The 13,026-nt window shown below is 43.2% G+C and overlaps 1 protein-coding gene across 6 annotated transcripts in view; it reads right to left on the bottom strand.

Moving 5' to 3' along the window:
• Positions 1–13,026, bottom strand: part of ZNF185 (zinc finger protein 185 with LIM domain) — a 199,465-nt gene that overhangs the window by 26,911 nt on the left and 159,528 nt on the right. For all 6 annotated transcript variants that reach the window (XM_077450315.1, XM_077450407.1, XM_077450665.1 and 3 more), the window contains 2 exons: positions 11,644–11,733; positions 5,243–5,350 (listed from right to left, as the gene is read on the bottom strand). In XM_077450315.1, coding sequence (XP_077306441.1) covers positions 5,243–5,350; positions 11,644–11,733 — 198 coding nt within the window. The remainder of the gene's footprint in view (positions 1–5,242; positions 5,351–11,643; positions 11,734–13,026) is intronic.

The raw sequence follows: 13,026 nt of genomic DNA, 5'->3' as shown, positions 1-13,026 counted from the left end.
GCCGCAGCTTTTTATAGCGCTAGGGACCCCCATATACTACCGCATAAAGCCCCCTGATTGCCCCCTAGTTAACCCTTTCACCAGTGATCACCATATAACTGTTACAGGTGACGCTGGTTGGTTAGTTATTTTTTTATAGTTTCAGGGCACCCGCCATTTATTACCTAATAAAGGTTTAACCCCCTGATCACCCGGCAGGTGTCATTTGTGACTAATAACTGTTAGGGCAGTTAGGGTTAGCCCCCTTTAGTTCTAAGGTACCCCCCTAACCCCCCCAATAAAGGTTTAACCCCGTGATCACCCCCCGTCGCCAGTGTCACTAAGGCTGGGTTCACATTGCAGCGGTTTATGAGAACGGATGTGATTCGCACCGCACTGCAGTGCAAATCACATCCGATCTCTGTGCGATTCGAGTTCAGCTATACAGATAGTATGGCTGAATTCGTGTCGCACCCGCCGCAAACTCGCACGGGACCCTTTTTTTGGTCCGCAGCAGAATCGGATCGCATGGGTGTTCACACCATGCGATCCAAGTTTGCAGATCGCACTGCGATATGCGAACTGATCTGGGGGTGTCATTAACATTTCACTGACACTCCCAGCAGTTCGCATAGGGCAGTGTGAACTGCCGCCGGGAGGCATGCGATGCGGGAACCCGCCGCACATTCGTGGCGTTCCCGCATCGCTCCAGTGTGAACCCAGCCTAATAAGCGATCGTTTTTCTGATCGCTGTATTAGTGTCACAGGTGACGCTAGTTAGGCAGGTAGGTATTTAGGTTCGCCGCAGCTTTTTATAGCGCCAGGGACCCCCATATACTACCGCATAAAGCCCCCTGATTGCCCCCTAGTTAACCCTTTCACCAGTGATCACCATATAACTGTTACAGGTGACGCTGGTTGGTTAGTTATTTTTTTATAGTTTCAGGGCACCCGCCATTTATTACCTAGTCTCACTAGTGTACCCCTAAATTTAGGGGTGTCTACTTTCTAAAATGGGGTCATTTGGGGGGGGGGGGGTTTGTGCCATCTTGGCATTTTATGGCCTTCAAAACTGTAACGCCCTTAGAAAGCCTGAAGGCGGTGCTTGGTTTTTGGGGCCCCGTACGCGGCTAGGCTCCCAAAAAGTCCCACATATGTGGTATCCCCGTACTCAGGAGAAGCAGCAGAATTTATTTTGGGGTGTCATTTCACATATGCCCATGGCATGCGTGAGCAATATATCATTTAGTGACAACTTTGTGAAAAAAAAAAAAAGTTTGTAATTTTCCCGCAACTTGTGGCAAAATATAAAATATTCCATGGACTCAACATGCCTCTCAGCAAATAGCTTGGGGTGTCTACTTTCTAAAATGGGGTCATTTGTGGGGGTTTTGTGCCATCTTGGCATTTTATGGCCTTCAAAACTGTAATAGGTAGTGAGAAGTGAACTCAAAAAATTACGCCCTTAGAAAGCCTGAAGGCGGTGCTTGGTTTTCGGGGCCCCGTACGCGGCTAGGCTCCCAAAAAGTCCCACATATGTGGTATCCCCGTACTCAGGAGAAGCAGCAGAATTTATTTTGGGGTGTCATTTCACATATGCCCATGGCATGCATGAGCAATATATCATTTAGTGACAACTTTGTGAAAAAAAAAAAAAAAAAAAAAAAAAGTTTGTAATTTTCCCGCAACTTGTGGCAAAATATAAAATATTCCATGGACTCAACATGCCTCTCAGCAAATAGCTTGGGGTGTCTACTTTCTAAAATGGGGTCATTTGTGGGGGTTTTGTGCCATCTTGGCATTTTATGGCCTTCAAAACTGTAATAGGTAGTGAGGCGTGAAATCAAAAATTGACGCCCTTAGAAAGCCTGAAGGCGGTGCTTGGTTTTCGGGGCCCTGTACGCGGCTAGGCTCCCAAAAAGTCCCACATATGTGGTATCCCCGTACTCAGGAGAAGCAGCAGAATTTATTTTGGGGTGTCATTTCACATACGCCCATAGCATGTGTGAGCAATATATCATTTAGTGACAACTTTGTGTAAAAAAAAAAAAAAAATTTTTTTTTTGTCATTATTCAATCGCTTGAGGCAAAAAAATAAAATATTCAATGGGCTCAACATGCCTCTTATCAATTTCCTTAGGGGGTCTACTTTCCAAAATGGGGTCATTTGGGGGGGTTTTGTACTGCCCTGTCATTTTAGCACCTCAAGAAATGAGATAGGCAGTCGTAAACTAAAAGCTGCGTAAATTCCAGAAAACGTACCTTAGTTTGTAGATGTGACAACTTTTGCGCAAACCAATAAATATACAATTATTGACTTTTTTTTTACCAAAGACATGTGGCTGAATACATTTTGTCCTAAATGTATGACTAAAATTGAGTTTATTGGATTTTTCTAATAACAAAAAGTAGAAAATATCATTTTTTTTCAAAATTTGCGGTCTTTTTACGTTTATATCGCAAAAAATAAAAATCGCAGAGGCAATCAAATACCATCAAAAGAAAGCTCTATTTGTGGGAAGAAAAGGACGCAAATTTTGTTTGGGTACAACATTGCATGACCGCGCAATTACCAGTTAAAGCAGCGCAGTGCCAAAGTGTAAAAAGACCTCTGGTCATTTACCAGCAAAATGGTCCGGTCTGAAAGTGGTTAAAGCAGTGGTCTCCAAAAGCAGCCCTTTGCTTTCCTGTATGCAGCCCTTGGGGCACTGCTCCTCACACCGATACAGTACACTATTCCTCCCACAGAAATTAGATGGGGCTCTTTCCTTCCACTGACAATGAGGAGCATATTCCTTCCCATGGACACCAATGATGGAACATATTCCCTCCCACGGACACCAATGATGGGGCACTGAATCTCCCACTGACACCAATGGCTGTGCACCATTAATCCCACTAATGCCAATGATGGGGCATCATTCCTTCCACAGATGGCGATGATGAGGCACCATTTCTTCCACAGATACCAATGATGGGGCACCATTCCTCCCTCTAATACCAATGATGGGGCACCATTCCTCTCTCTAATACCAATGGTGGTGCATCATTACTCCCAGTGATACCAATGATGGGGCACCATGCCTCCCACAGACATCCAATGTCTGGGCACCATTCCTCCCACTGATATCAATGCTGGGGCAACATTCCTCCCATAGACACCAAAGCTGGGATACCATTCCTCCCACTGATACCAATGCTGAGGCACCATTCCTCCCACATATACCAATGCTGGGGCACCATTCCTCCCACATACACCAATGCTGGGGCACCATTCCTCCCGCATACACCAATGCTGGGGCACCATTCCTCCCACATACACCAATGCTGGGGCACCATTCCTCCCGCATACACCAATGCTGGGGCACCATTCCTCCCGCATACACCAATGCTGGGGCATCATTCCTCCCGCATACACCAATGCTGGGGCATCATTCCTCCCGCATACACCAATGCTGGGGCATCATTCCTCCCACATACACCAATGCTGGGGCATCATTCCTCCCACAGACACCAATGATGGGCCACCATTCCTGCCATAAACACCAATGATGGGGCACTATTCCTCCCATAAACACCAATTATGGGGCACCATTCCTCCCACAAACACCAATGATGGGGCACCATTCCTCCCACAAACACCAATGATGGGGCACCATTGCTCCTACTGATACCAATGCTGGTCCACTGACACTGGGGCATTTTCTACTCCAACTGGCCAGTCCGAGCCTTCCTAAAGTCTGATGGACAGTAAACTTGCCCTTTGTTTAGAAAGTTTGGAGACCCAGCAAACACATAAAAACACAGTTGGAGCTGTAATGTCACCAACATATTTTTATGTCTCTATTGAACACTTTCTAGTTTTAAGAAATACTCGTATTTGTACCTGGCAATGAATAATGACACATTCTTACTGCTCTCTAAAGCAGTTTCCACTATGAATGGGTGCTGCTAATTATAACACAAGCCAGCAACAGGAATTTCCCCAGCCCACTACTGCGTCAAGATGGCCTTTTTTATATTCTAAAGTAGGTAAACGCATATGTGTGATTTGTAGTTGTACTTCCACACATTTGTATGCACCTCATTTTCACTTTTTACTAGCTGTAATAAGCCACAAACACATCTACTGAAAATAAAAACAAACTAGGGAAAAAACACAAGACTAGACAGCATTCAGGGAAGGAATATGAGAATAGAGAAGCAAGGAAGAAGTTAACAGTCCTGAAGTTTGCCCTTTAAATTCAAGTCAGCATCTTGACATCTCCTATTTTTTTAGGCCTTCTTTCTTGGGCGCAGAGTCCCATACACCATTTATTGGTCATTCGGTTTGCCTGCAGGTAGCCCATGTAAGTATATTAGGGCGCAGTGGCTGTACAGACACAGCCACCTATCCCAAAGTGACAGGCATGCAGGTGAGCAGACCATCACTGTCTGGCAACTGTCAAATTAGGATGAGTGACCGTATCTGTATTGCCTGTACTCAAATGAGAACGAGAGTATGTGTCTGTACAGCCTGCAGCCCAATAGACTTACACTAGCTGGCTGTGTGCTGCAGCTAGTGGCTCATGCTGCATAAACAAAAAATTAATTTGTGGTTAAAGAACCCCTGCTCCCTTGTAAATGAGGCCTATATAAGCAGAGTGCACAACACTGTAGGCAGCAACAGACTACTTTGCCAAGCATTTAAACCTGTAACAGAAACTTTCATCAGAAAAATATGAAAAAGAATGTGGAATGAGAAATCTATTTATAGAGTCAAAGCCCAAAACCAAAGTAAATTAAGAGACTGGAAAAAGTGTCACTTTCCTTAATGTCAAGGTAACAACACATTTCGGGGATCTACATTCCCTTCTTCAGGGCTGAATGAGTTGTGTAAACAGAGCAGAAGGTGAAGATAATGCTCAACAAAACAATGTCCTGGCAGAGATTCAGTATGTATGTATGGAGCGATGTATGAGACGATTAACCTTTGCGAAATGACCACACTGCTTAGGAACACAACGATTGTGAGTGCTTACTTACAGAGAAATATGGAGACAGCCAGTGCTGGCCTCCTCCTTCAATACCATGACCTGACACAAGCATGGGGGGGGGGGGGGGGCAGAAATATATAAAAGTCTCAGGTACTTAACTGCACACTTGTTCCAGGTCAGCTTAAAGCTATTTTGTCACTACAAGTGCAGAATTGTGCTTGTGATAATCCCCTAATAACAGAAAGATTTTATACTGCATTGCTGTAGGCCTTTAGAAAATATCTTACCTGGAAGATTGAGGATCGTACGGACTTGTGTCTCCATAGGAAGAATTGTCATATCGAGTTTCCACTGTGGTAGATGTTGTACCATTTTCCCTTGAGTTATGGACAGTTCTGAAAATAAGAATTTCCAGGTAAAACAGAATTACAAGGGTATAAGCAATACATTAGCATATCCCAACAACACACTAAGGCTGGCCATAAATGGGTCTAATTTGACAGAATTTTCTTTAGAAAATCTTATCTAAGAATTTTCGTTCATATTTCGCACCGTTAGTGGGCTACAGCAACAGCCGATTTCCGTGCGTCTATTGAATTTGAGTAATCGGACAGATTAGACATTTTTTGAAAAACAAGTGATTTTCTAATCAATTATGGGAGAATCGTGCGAGAAATATAAGCGAAAAAGAAATGCGCATGTGCAAGAAAAGCAAATTCCCGGAAAGAAAAGAAAATTCCCAGCCATGAAAATTATTTTCTGTAGCAACATGAGGTGAAATTGAGAGCTTGATTGGCCGAATTTCAAAATCAATGGTCGCACCATTGGATCACAAACGCTTTTATGATTTTTTTAAAAGGAAATTCTTTCGAAATTTGACCATGTATGGCCAGCCTTAGAGACAAATACTTTTTTTTAAATACATCTAAAGCCAACTTTTTTTCCATTTTTGGATAAAATATGTAGTGAGAAAAAACCTGCCTGCTTTTTTTGTGTGTATCCCATTGAGAAAAATGTACTTTACTTCCTGTCCTGTAAACAGGAGGCAAGAGGAAATAAGAGAAATGCCACCTTAGGCAGTTGTCCCCATGGAAAGATTTCCCCTCAATTCGGTGGGCACCAGGATAAATTGAGAGCCTAAACCCCACCAGTAGGGACACAGACCGCAATAAAAGTTGATTGTTGTTCTAACACTTCACCACTCTATTTAAAATGTTTTTTTTTTAAAAAATTAATTTTAAAAACTAGCAGACCGATTTACAAATATTACCATCACAAGCAATTAGTATTTTTAGCAAACACAATTGTAGCACCCTGCTCCTGATGGGCAGACGCTATAGGGTATTTAAGGTACCAATGCCATTTTTATGGGTCTGTTTCTGGGTCCCTGTCTTGGGGTCCATTATCCCGACCCCTATGGCCCTCCTGGCCTGAGGCCTGTGTCGCATGGATCTGCGCCTTGGGGCCGGCTGGCCCGAGGCTTCGCAACTGAGAGTGTAGGCCCAGGAATGTCTTGGGGCCTGCTGACCCAGGGGTGGTCCTGTTCCGTCTCGCCTGCGGGGAGAAGCCAAGAAAACTGGAGGATCCAGGGGAGGACTTCTCGAGTGGAGGACCAAGCTCAAGGCTGGTGTCTCTGGAGGAGCCAGGAAACTCAGTTGGAGGACGCAACCCGGATCAATATCCTTACAGTATCGCCGGGTCGCCTGAAAGAATTTTTAAGTTCAATTGACGAGTCTGTGGCAGAGACTTTGTTGAGCATCTCATCAGCTGCTAGGTCAAGAGGGGCCTATCCGGTGATTGCGCTATCCGGTGATTGCGGGATCCAGTCTGTTGAGCTGTTTGTCCTCTGGATCTGACTAATACCTCTAACCCGCAATTACTAGGTGCCTGAACTTCCCTTTATCCTCGAACCCTCTATTAAAGGACTGTGTCGTCTGTCTTTCTTTGGTGTTACAGTAAACCCCCCTCCATCGCGGGGGTTACGTTCCGGATCCACCCACGAAAAGTGAAAAACCACGAAATAGAAAGACCCTATTTAAATACACCCTAGGCACGTTTTGTTAATTTTTTAATAGCATTTAAAGGTCTTTAAACACACTTTTACGCAATAGAAACACATAAAAGATAGAGAGAGATCAAGGACTTTTAAAAAACACAAAAATATTGTGTTAACAGTATACTGTATAGTAAAAAATAGAGTACAGTACTGTATGTACTGTACTCAGCAGAAAAGATGATGACTACAGTATAAACAGTAAATAAGCAAATAATGTAAGCAAATAAGAGCAGCTACTGTTCTTCTGAAGGCGCAGGTTCAGCAGGCACTTCTTCAGGTGTAGGTGGGTCATCTTCTTGCTGCTCCAGAACCTCCACTTCTACATCAGAGGTGGCCGTGGAGGTACTTGGGGTGGATGCGGACTTCTTCTGTTTTGTGAAGAACATAGTTATAGGCAGTTGCTGGGCATATTTCTTCTTTTGGGCGAGGAGGTTCTTGTACACCTGGATGGCTTCATCAATGCTGTTTTGGAACTGCAATGAATGAACCATGTCAGGATCCCACTCAGCCAACATCTGTTTCAGGTCATTGGCCGTACGCATGACCCTGCCAAGGCGCTCAATTGACAAGCCTTCATCTTCTTCCTCCCCCTGTTCCTCCACTTCCTCCTCACTCGCTGACTTGGTGAGTTCTGTCAGATCCTCATCGGTTAGTGGAGCTGAATGGGTTTCAATTAGGTCATTGACGTCGTCCTGGGTCATATCCTGAAAACCTTCACCTACTAGCAACTTCGCCAGCCTAATTGCCTTGTCCACAGCGGAATGATGAACTTCGTCAGGAGAGAACCCTTTATAATCGTGAATAATTTCTGGCCAAAGCTTCTTCCAACAGGCATGCAAAGTCTCCTCCATCTCCTTGTGGGCCTTTTGTATGTTCTCCAGACAGGTTGCAATGGTGTAATTACGCTAGGTCCTTCAAATTGAAATTTTCATCATTGTTTATGGATTCTACAAGATGATTCAAGGAGTTGCGAGTGTACAACGCCTTGAATGCTCGTATCACATCCTGGTCCATGGGCTGAATTAAAGACGTGGTGTTGGGTGGAAGGAACTCAACTTGCACTCCTTTGTACGACAGATCCATGGCGTGGCCTCCAGCATTATCCATCAGCAGAAGCACCTTAAAATCAATGCCAAGTTGGGCAAGGTATAACTTGACGGCTGGGATAAAACAATTATGGAACCACTCAGTTGTGAGGATTTTAGTCATCCAAGCCTTAGTGTTATGCATCCAATGGACTGGTAGCTGGTTCTTGTTTTTATGCTTCAGTGCTCTGGGGTTCTTGGCCTTGTAGATCAGGGCTGGCTTGATCATAAACCCAGCAGCATTTCCACACATAACCAAGGTTACTCTGTCCTTATAAGCCTTGAATCCAGGGGCTCGGGCTTCCTCCTTCATGATGTAGGTCCATTTGAGCATTCTCTTCCAAAACAAGCCGGTCTCATCCATATTAAAGACTTGCACTAGTTGGTACCCACCCTCCTTGATGATACTCTTGAAGGTCTCATTGGTGTACCCTGCAGCAGCTTCTTTGTCGGCAGATGCAGCTTCACCTTGCAATGAGACGCTCTTCAACTGATAGCGTTTCTGGAACCGGTCAAACCATCCCTTGCTGGCAGAAAAACCTCCTGATGAAGAAGGTTGATCAGGATTGTCACTGTCTGACTGTTCGGCTGCGGCAGCACCTCCTTGATTGGCAAAAGTGTCATACAGCTTCTTTGCCTGAGTCCTGATGGTGTTACCATCCAATGTGATGCTTTTTTTTCTGCAATCTTGGATCCAAATGACCAACGCAGTTTCCATCCTAACAATGTATTTATTGCAGGAAGAAAACTCTTTTTGCAGCTTGGTTGATGGACAGTGCAGCAGTTGCCCTGATATTCTTCTCATCCTTCTTGATGTAGCGAATAGTTGACTCATTCATACCATAATGGCGGGCTACAGCAGCATAACTCCATCCTTCCTTTATCATATCAAGAAGTTTCACCTTCTCCAGAATTGTAAGGAACTTCCTCCTTTTTTGGCTCACCAGTAGCCATAGCCTTAGAGGATGGGCGTTTGGGTGGCATCCTTGCTTGGGGCAAAGTTACCGCCCCCTCTAACGTCACCACGCTCGGTGCGGTCCACGAGCGAGGCATGCGTTCCACCGCAGCCTCGCTCTGATTCACCACTACATAACTGCGAAATGGCGAAATATTACCGCAATATCAAAATAACAGGTCCCAATTAACATAGCGCGATATACCGGGACCGCAAAAACTGAACCGCGATAGAGGGGGGGGGGGGTGTTTACTGTATCCCTAAATAAATCTTCAAAAAGAACTAAGTGTCATATTTATCACCATTTGGGCTTCTTCCAACGGTACCCTCGTAAGACGAAGAGGCGAGGTAGCGATAAGCCCAAATAAAACCAGCAGCTCCTTCGGGGGTTAGTGCTACACAATTATAATTCACGTGAAAGCATATGCATGCTGCCAGCCATGCAAATATAAATCATACATGCGACATCTACTTTAATGTTCAAAAAATTAAAAAAATAAAAAGTTACAGAAGAAATATTACTCCATTTTGAAAAGAATCCATGCAACAACAACAAAATCAAAATTGTAATATTTAGAAAGCGGTAGATAAGTGACTGGCATTCTTGTCTGACAGCTCTAAGGTTCATGGGATAGTTATAGTTAGGAAAAATAAAAACATGCAAACAAAAGGAGATCATACAATCTCCATACAAATTATGATTTTCCTGTAGATTGTATATTCTTCCCAGTGTTTGCATGGGTTCTCTCTTACATTCTGAAAATAGAAAGTTAACTGGCATCTGACCAAATTGCCTCTAGTGTATGTGTAAAAAACATCTCAATGGGAACAATAGTAACAATGAAATCTAGTCATCCCCATAAAGCCCTTTTGCAATTTTATCCTTTCTCCTTGACATTGAATATATACCTAATCACAGGCTTGCTATAGCATTCAGGACTTGTTTTGCTGTAAAGAGGAACTGCAGTCTGCTCACATAATTTGTAATAAAAACATCTTTGCCATTCTGAAGCTTCCCTCCTTATATACAGTATACTGTGATTCTGTACTTGCCAAATATGCTGCAGAAATCTCCCTCCAGCAAGTCTAGCTGCAGCCATTTTAACTGTGGGCAGCTGAAGCTGCTGTCTGTTCACTTCCTGGATTTACACCGACACACAGAGGCACACCTCCAGCTCTGCAGCTCTCAATGGCCCTCCAACGACTCCTCCCCCCTCCCTTCCTGGCAAACTCTCACAAGAGAGAGGGAGGAAGAGATGTGCATGATGTCATAAGTCTAGGCTAATGACCCAACAAGAAAACAGGAAGTATAAGGTATTTATTGGCAGACTACTATCTAAAGTTAAAACGTGGGCAGAAGATTTAATAGATGGAAAGTTGAAAAAAAAAATGACAGAAGGTCCACTTTAAGCCTGCCATACATGGATCGAAATTTGGTTGCTTCAGCAGGGACCTGCTGATTTTCAATCCATGTATGGGCACCCTGGTTGTTCACAAGTCACTCCATCAATCCACTTGAGTACAACCAACCTGCTGGGTTTTTCCCAAACTATTTGAAGTGAACACTTTGCACTGTGTTCTCCTGGCAGGGAAGGCTGGCAGAACACAATAGTGCTGCGGTAGGGATTCCCGCATCAACATTGACTAGGTTGATGGGGGAATCAACCTCTTTTCTTTCCTTCCACCCATGGTCATATCGTAGGGCCTGCTTTACTCTATAGAGAATTTGGCAAAACTGCGGTAAGCAGTACTATATATACAGTGATCATTTTGCAGCCTCAGGCACTACTGTCCCTGACTAGGGCAGGCCATACATTATGTAATCTTCTCTTCTTCCACTACGGGCTTTTCATGTTAAGGTTAACTTCGCAAATTACTTTGTTCAGTAAATCCAGCTTGAGATTTAGAATATTTTGATGCCCCCACTCTGTCCCAATGCCAAGTTACCATTATTTCCTATGGGCCCATCACCATGGTAGGGTACCTCAATGGGCAATAAGAGGGGAGAAGGCAGGAAGGAGCAGGCAAGCTTTGACACTACCAGGAACAGCCAAAGCTATGTCCAGTCAGAACTTAGGCCCCCTGTCGGGTTTTTATGAATGTATGTGCACCCTCTACGCTTGGGTTTCTGGCCTTACTTCTAATTACAGATAGCAAAGGATTTTTTTCAGTGTGTTAAGAAAAGGTTACAACCCTTACATATTTTTTACCTACTCTTTTTAAATTACTAATCATATGCTAATTATTTACATTTTTATTTAGTTTATTTTATTTGTAAAAAAAAATATTATTTTTAATGGGAAAAATTATTTTAGTATTGTAGAAAAGAGATCTAATGCACAATAGAATTTACACCCATGCTAATACTGCCTCAGTATCATAAGTAAGAACAAAGCTATAAGGCCATAGGAGGTATACAAATATGGAAGAGTAAATGGTTGAAGTTCAATCCAACTCATAAGTTAATTGCTTAATTATGCATAGGTACTAACTGGATTACAAATACATTATTTAATTCATAGTAAAAGTATTTTAAAAATGGTATTCCTTCATATAGACTTCTTTATATACAGATGAATGCTGTTCTCTTACCGTGTTGATCTGGTATTGCGGTCTTCTAGATAATCTGTGTATACAGGATCTGTGGAGCGAGTTGTGGTGACTGTAGTACGTGAGCTGGATCTAATTCAAAGATAATGGATGTTAAAATAATATCTATGGTATGTACGTACTTGTGTAACCATCAACCATGTTATATACAATATTGATTTAAAGGGTCTGTGTCGTGAACCAATACACCTGCTTTGATTAGGTTCTGATAGAACACTCATGAGCCATTGCTAATTCCAGAACAGTGACTCCAGGATAGGCAAGAACTGTAAATGGCCCTGCTAAAATAAAGGCATTATTAAATTTTTTATGTGTTTGTTATCCCAACATTTCATATTCCTGATATGTGCCCATTATACCATGTATTATGCTAAAAAAGGATTTGTTTTGTTTGTATTGCTTCCTTTTTGTGAAATACCTGGTGATCCTGCCAGCCCCTCTGCATTCCTATTGCAAACTGACCTTGCTGGACATCCTTCCCAGTGTGGTCAGTATTCTGGCTGTGCTAGGAGCTCAGCTTGCCTGTCCTCCAATGGCCAAGACCTGTGCTGGCACCCCCCTGCACAGCTCCTCTCTGTGAAGATCAGTGGTATTGCTTTCTTTGCCTCCTGCTGACACCCCCCCCCCCCACCCCGCATCTCCTCCCCTACATCTCTAATGCTGCGTACACACGATTGAAAAATCAGCCAGCAAAAGACCGATGAGAGTTTTTGGGTTGGAAAATGCGACTGTGTGTATGCTCCATCGGACTTTTGCTGGCCGAATTCCTGTCAGCAAAAGTTTGAGAGCAGGTTCTCAATTTTTCAGTCGGAAAAAGTTCCAATCAGAACTTCTGATCGTCTGTAGCAATTCCGATGCGCAAAATTCCTACACGTGCTCGGAAACAATTCGATGAATGCTTGGAAGCATTGAACGTCATTTTCTCGGCTCGTCGTAGTATTGTACATCACCGCGTTCTTGACGGTTAAAAAGTTCAGAGAACTTTTGTGTGGCCGTGTGTATGCAAGCCAAGTTTTAGCGAAATTCTGTTGGAAAAACCATCCAAGATTTTTCAGATGGAAAATCCGCTCGTGTGTACGCGGCATAAGGCTGCATTTACACCTGATCGTAGCGTTAGTGTTTTTCCGGCATTTTTATGCCGCATTATTGGGCATTGGCGTTTTTTTATTAGCCAATAGAGAAAACTATTATCTGTTGCATCATTTGTTCCTCGGTAGTTCAGCTTTCTTAGCTTTTCCATTAGCTTTTATTTCTTCTTTTATTATTATTCATTTATTATAATGTTTTTTCGTTAGGGTAAGGGGTTCGAGTTCAGTTTAGATTAGGATTAGGATTTGGAGTTAGGGTTATTGTTATTTTATTTAT

Source organism: Lithobates pipiens, unplaced genomic scaffold, assembly GCF_037356315.1.
Source record: "Lithobates pipiens isolate NorthernLeopardFrog02 unplaced genomic scaffold, aLitPip1_a1.2 Scaffold_1, whole genome shotgun sequence".
Classification (NCBI taxonomy): Eukaryota; Metazoa; Chordata; class Amphibia; order Anura; family Ranidae; genus Lithobates; species Lithobates pipiens.
The sequence above is the reverse complement of the archived record's forward strand: the minus strand, read 5'-3'. Positions and strand labels throughout refer to the sequence as shown.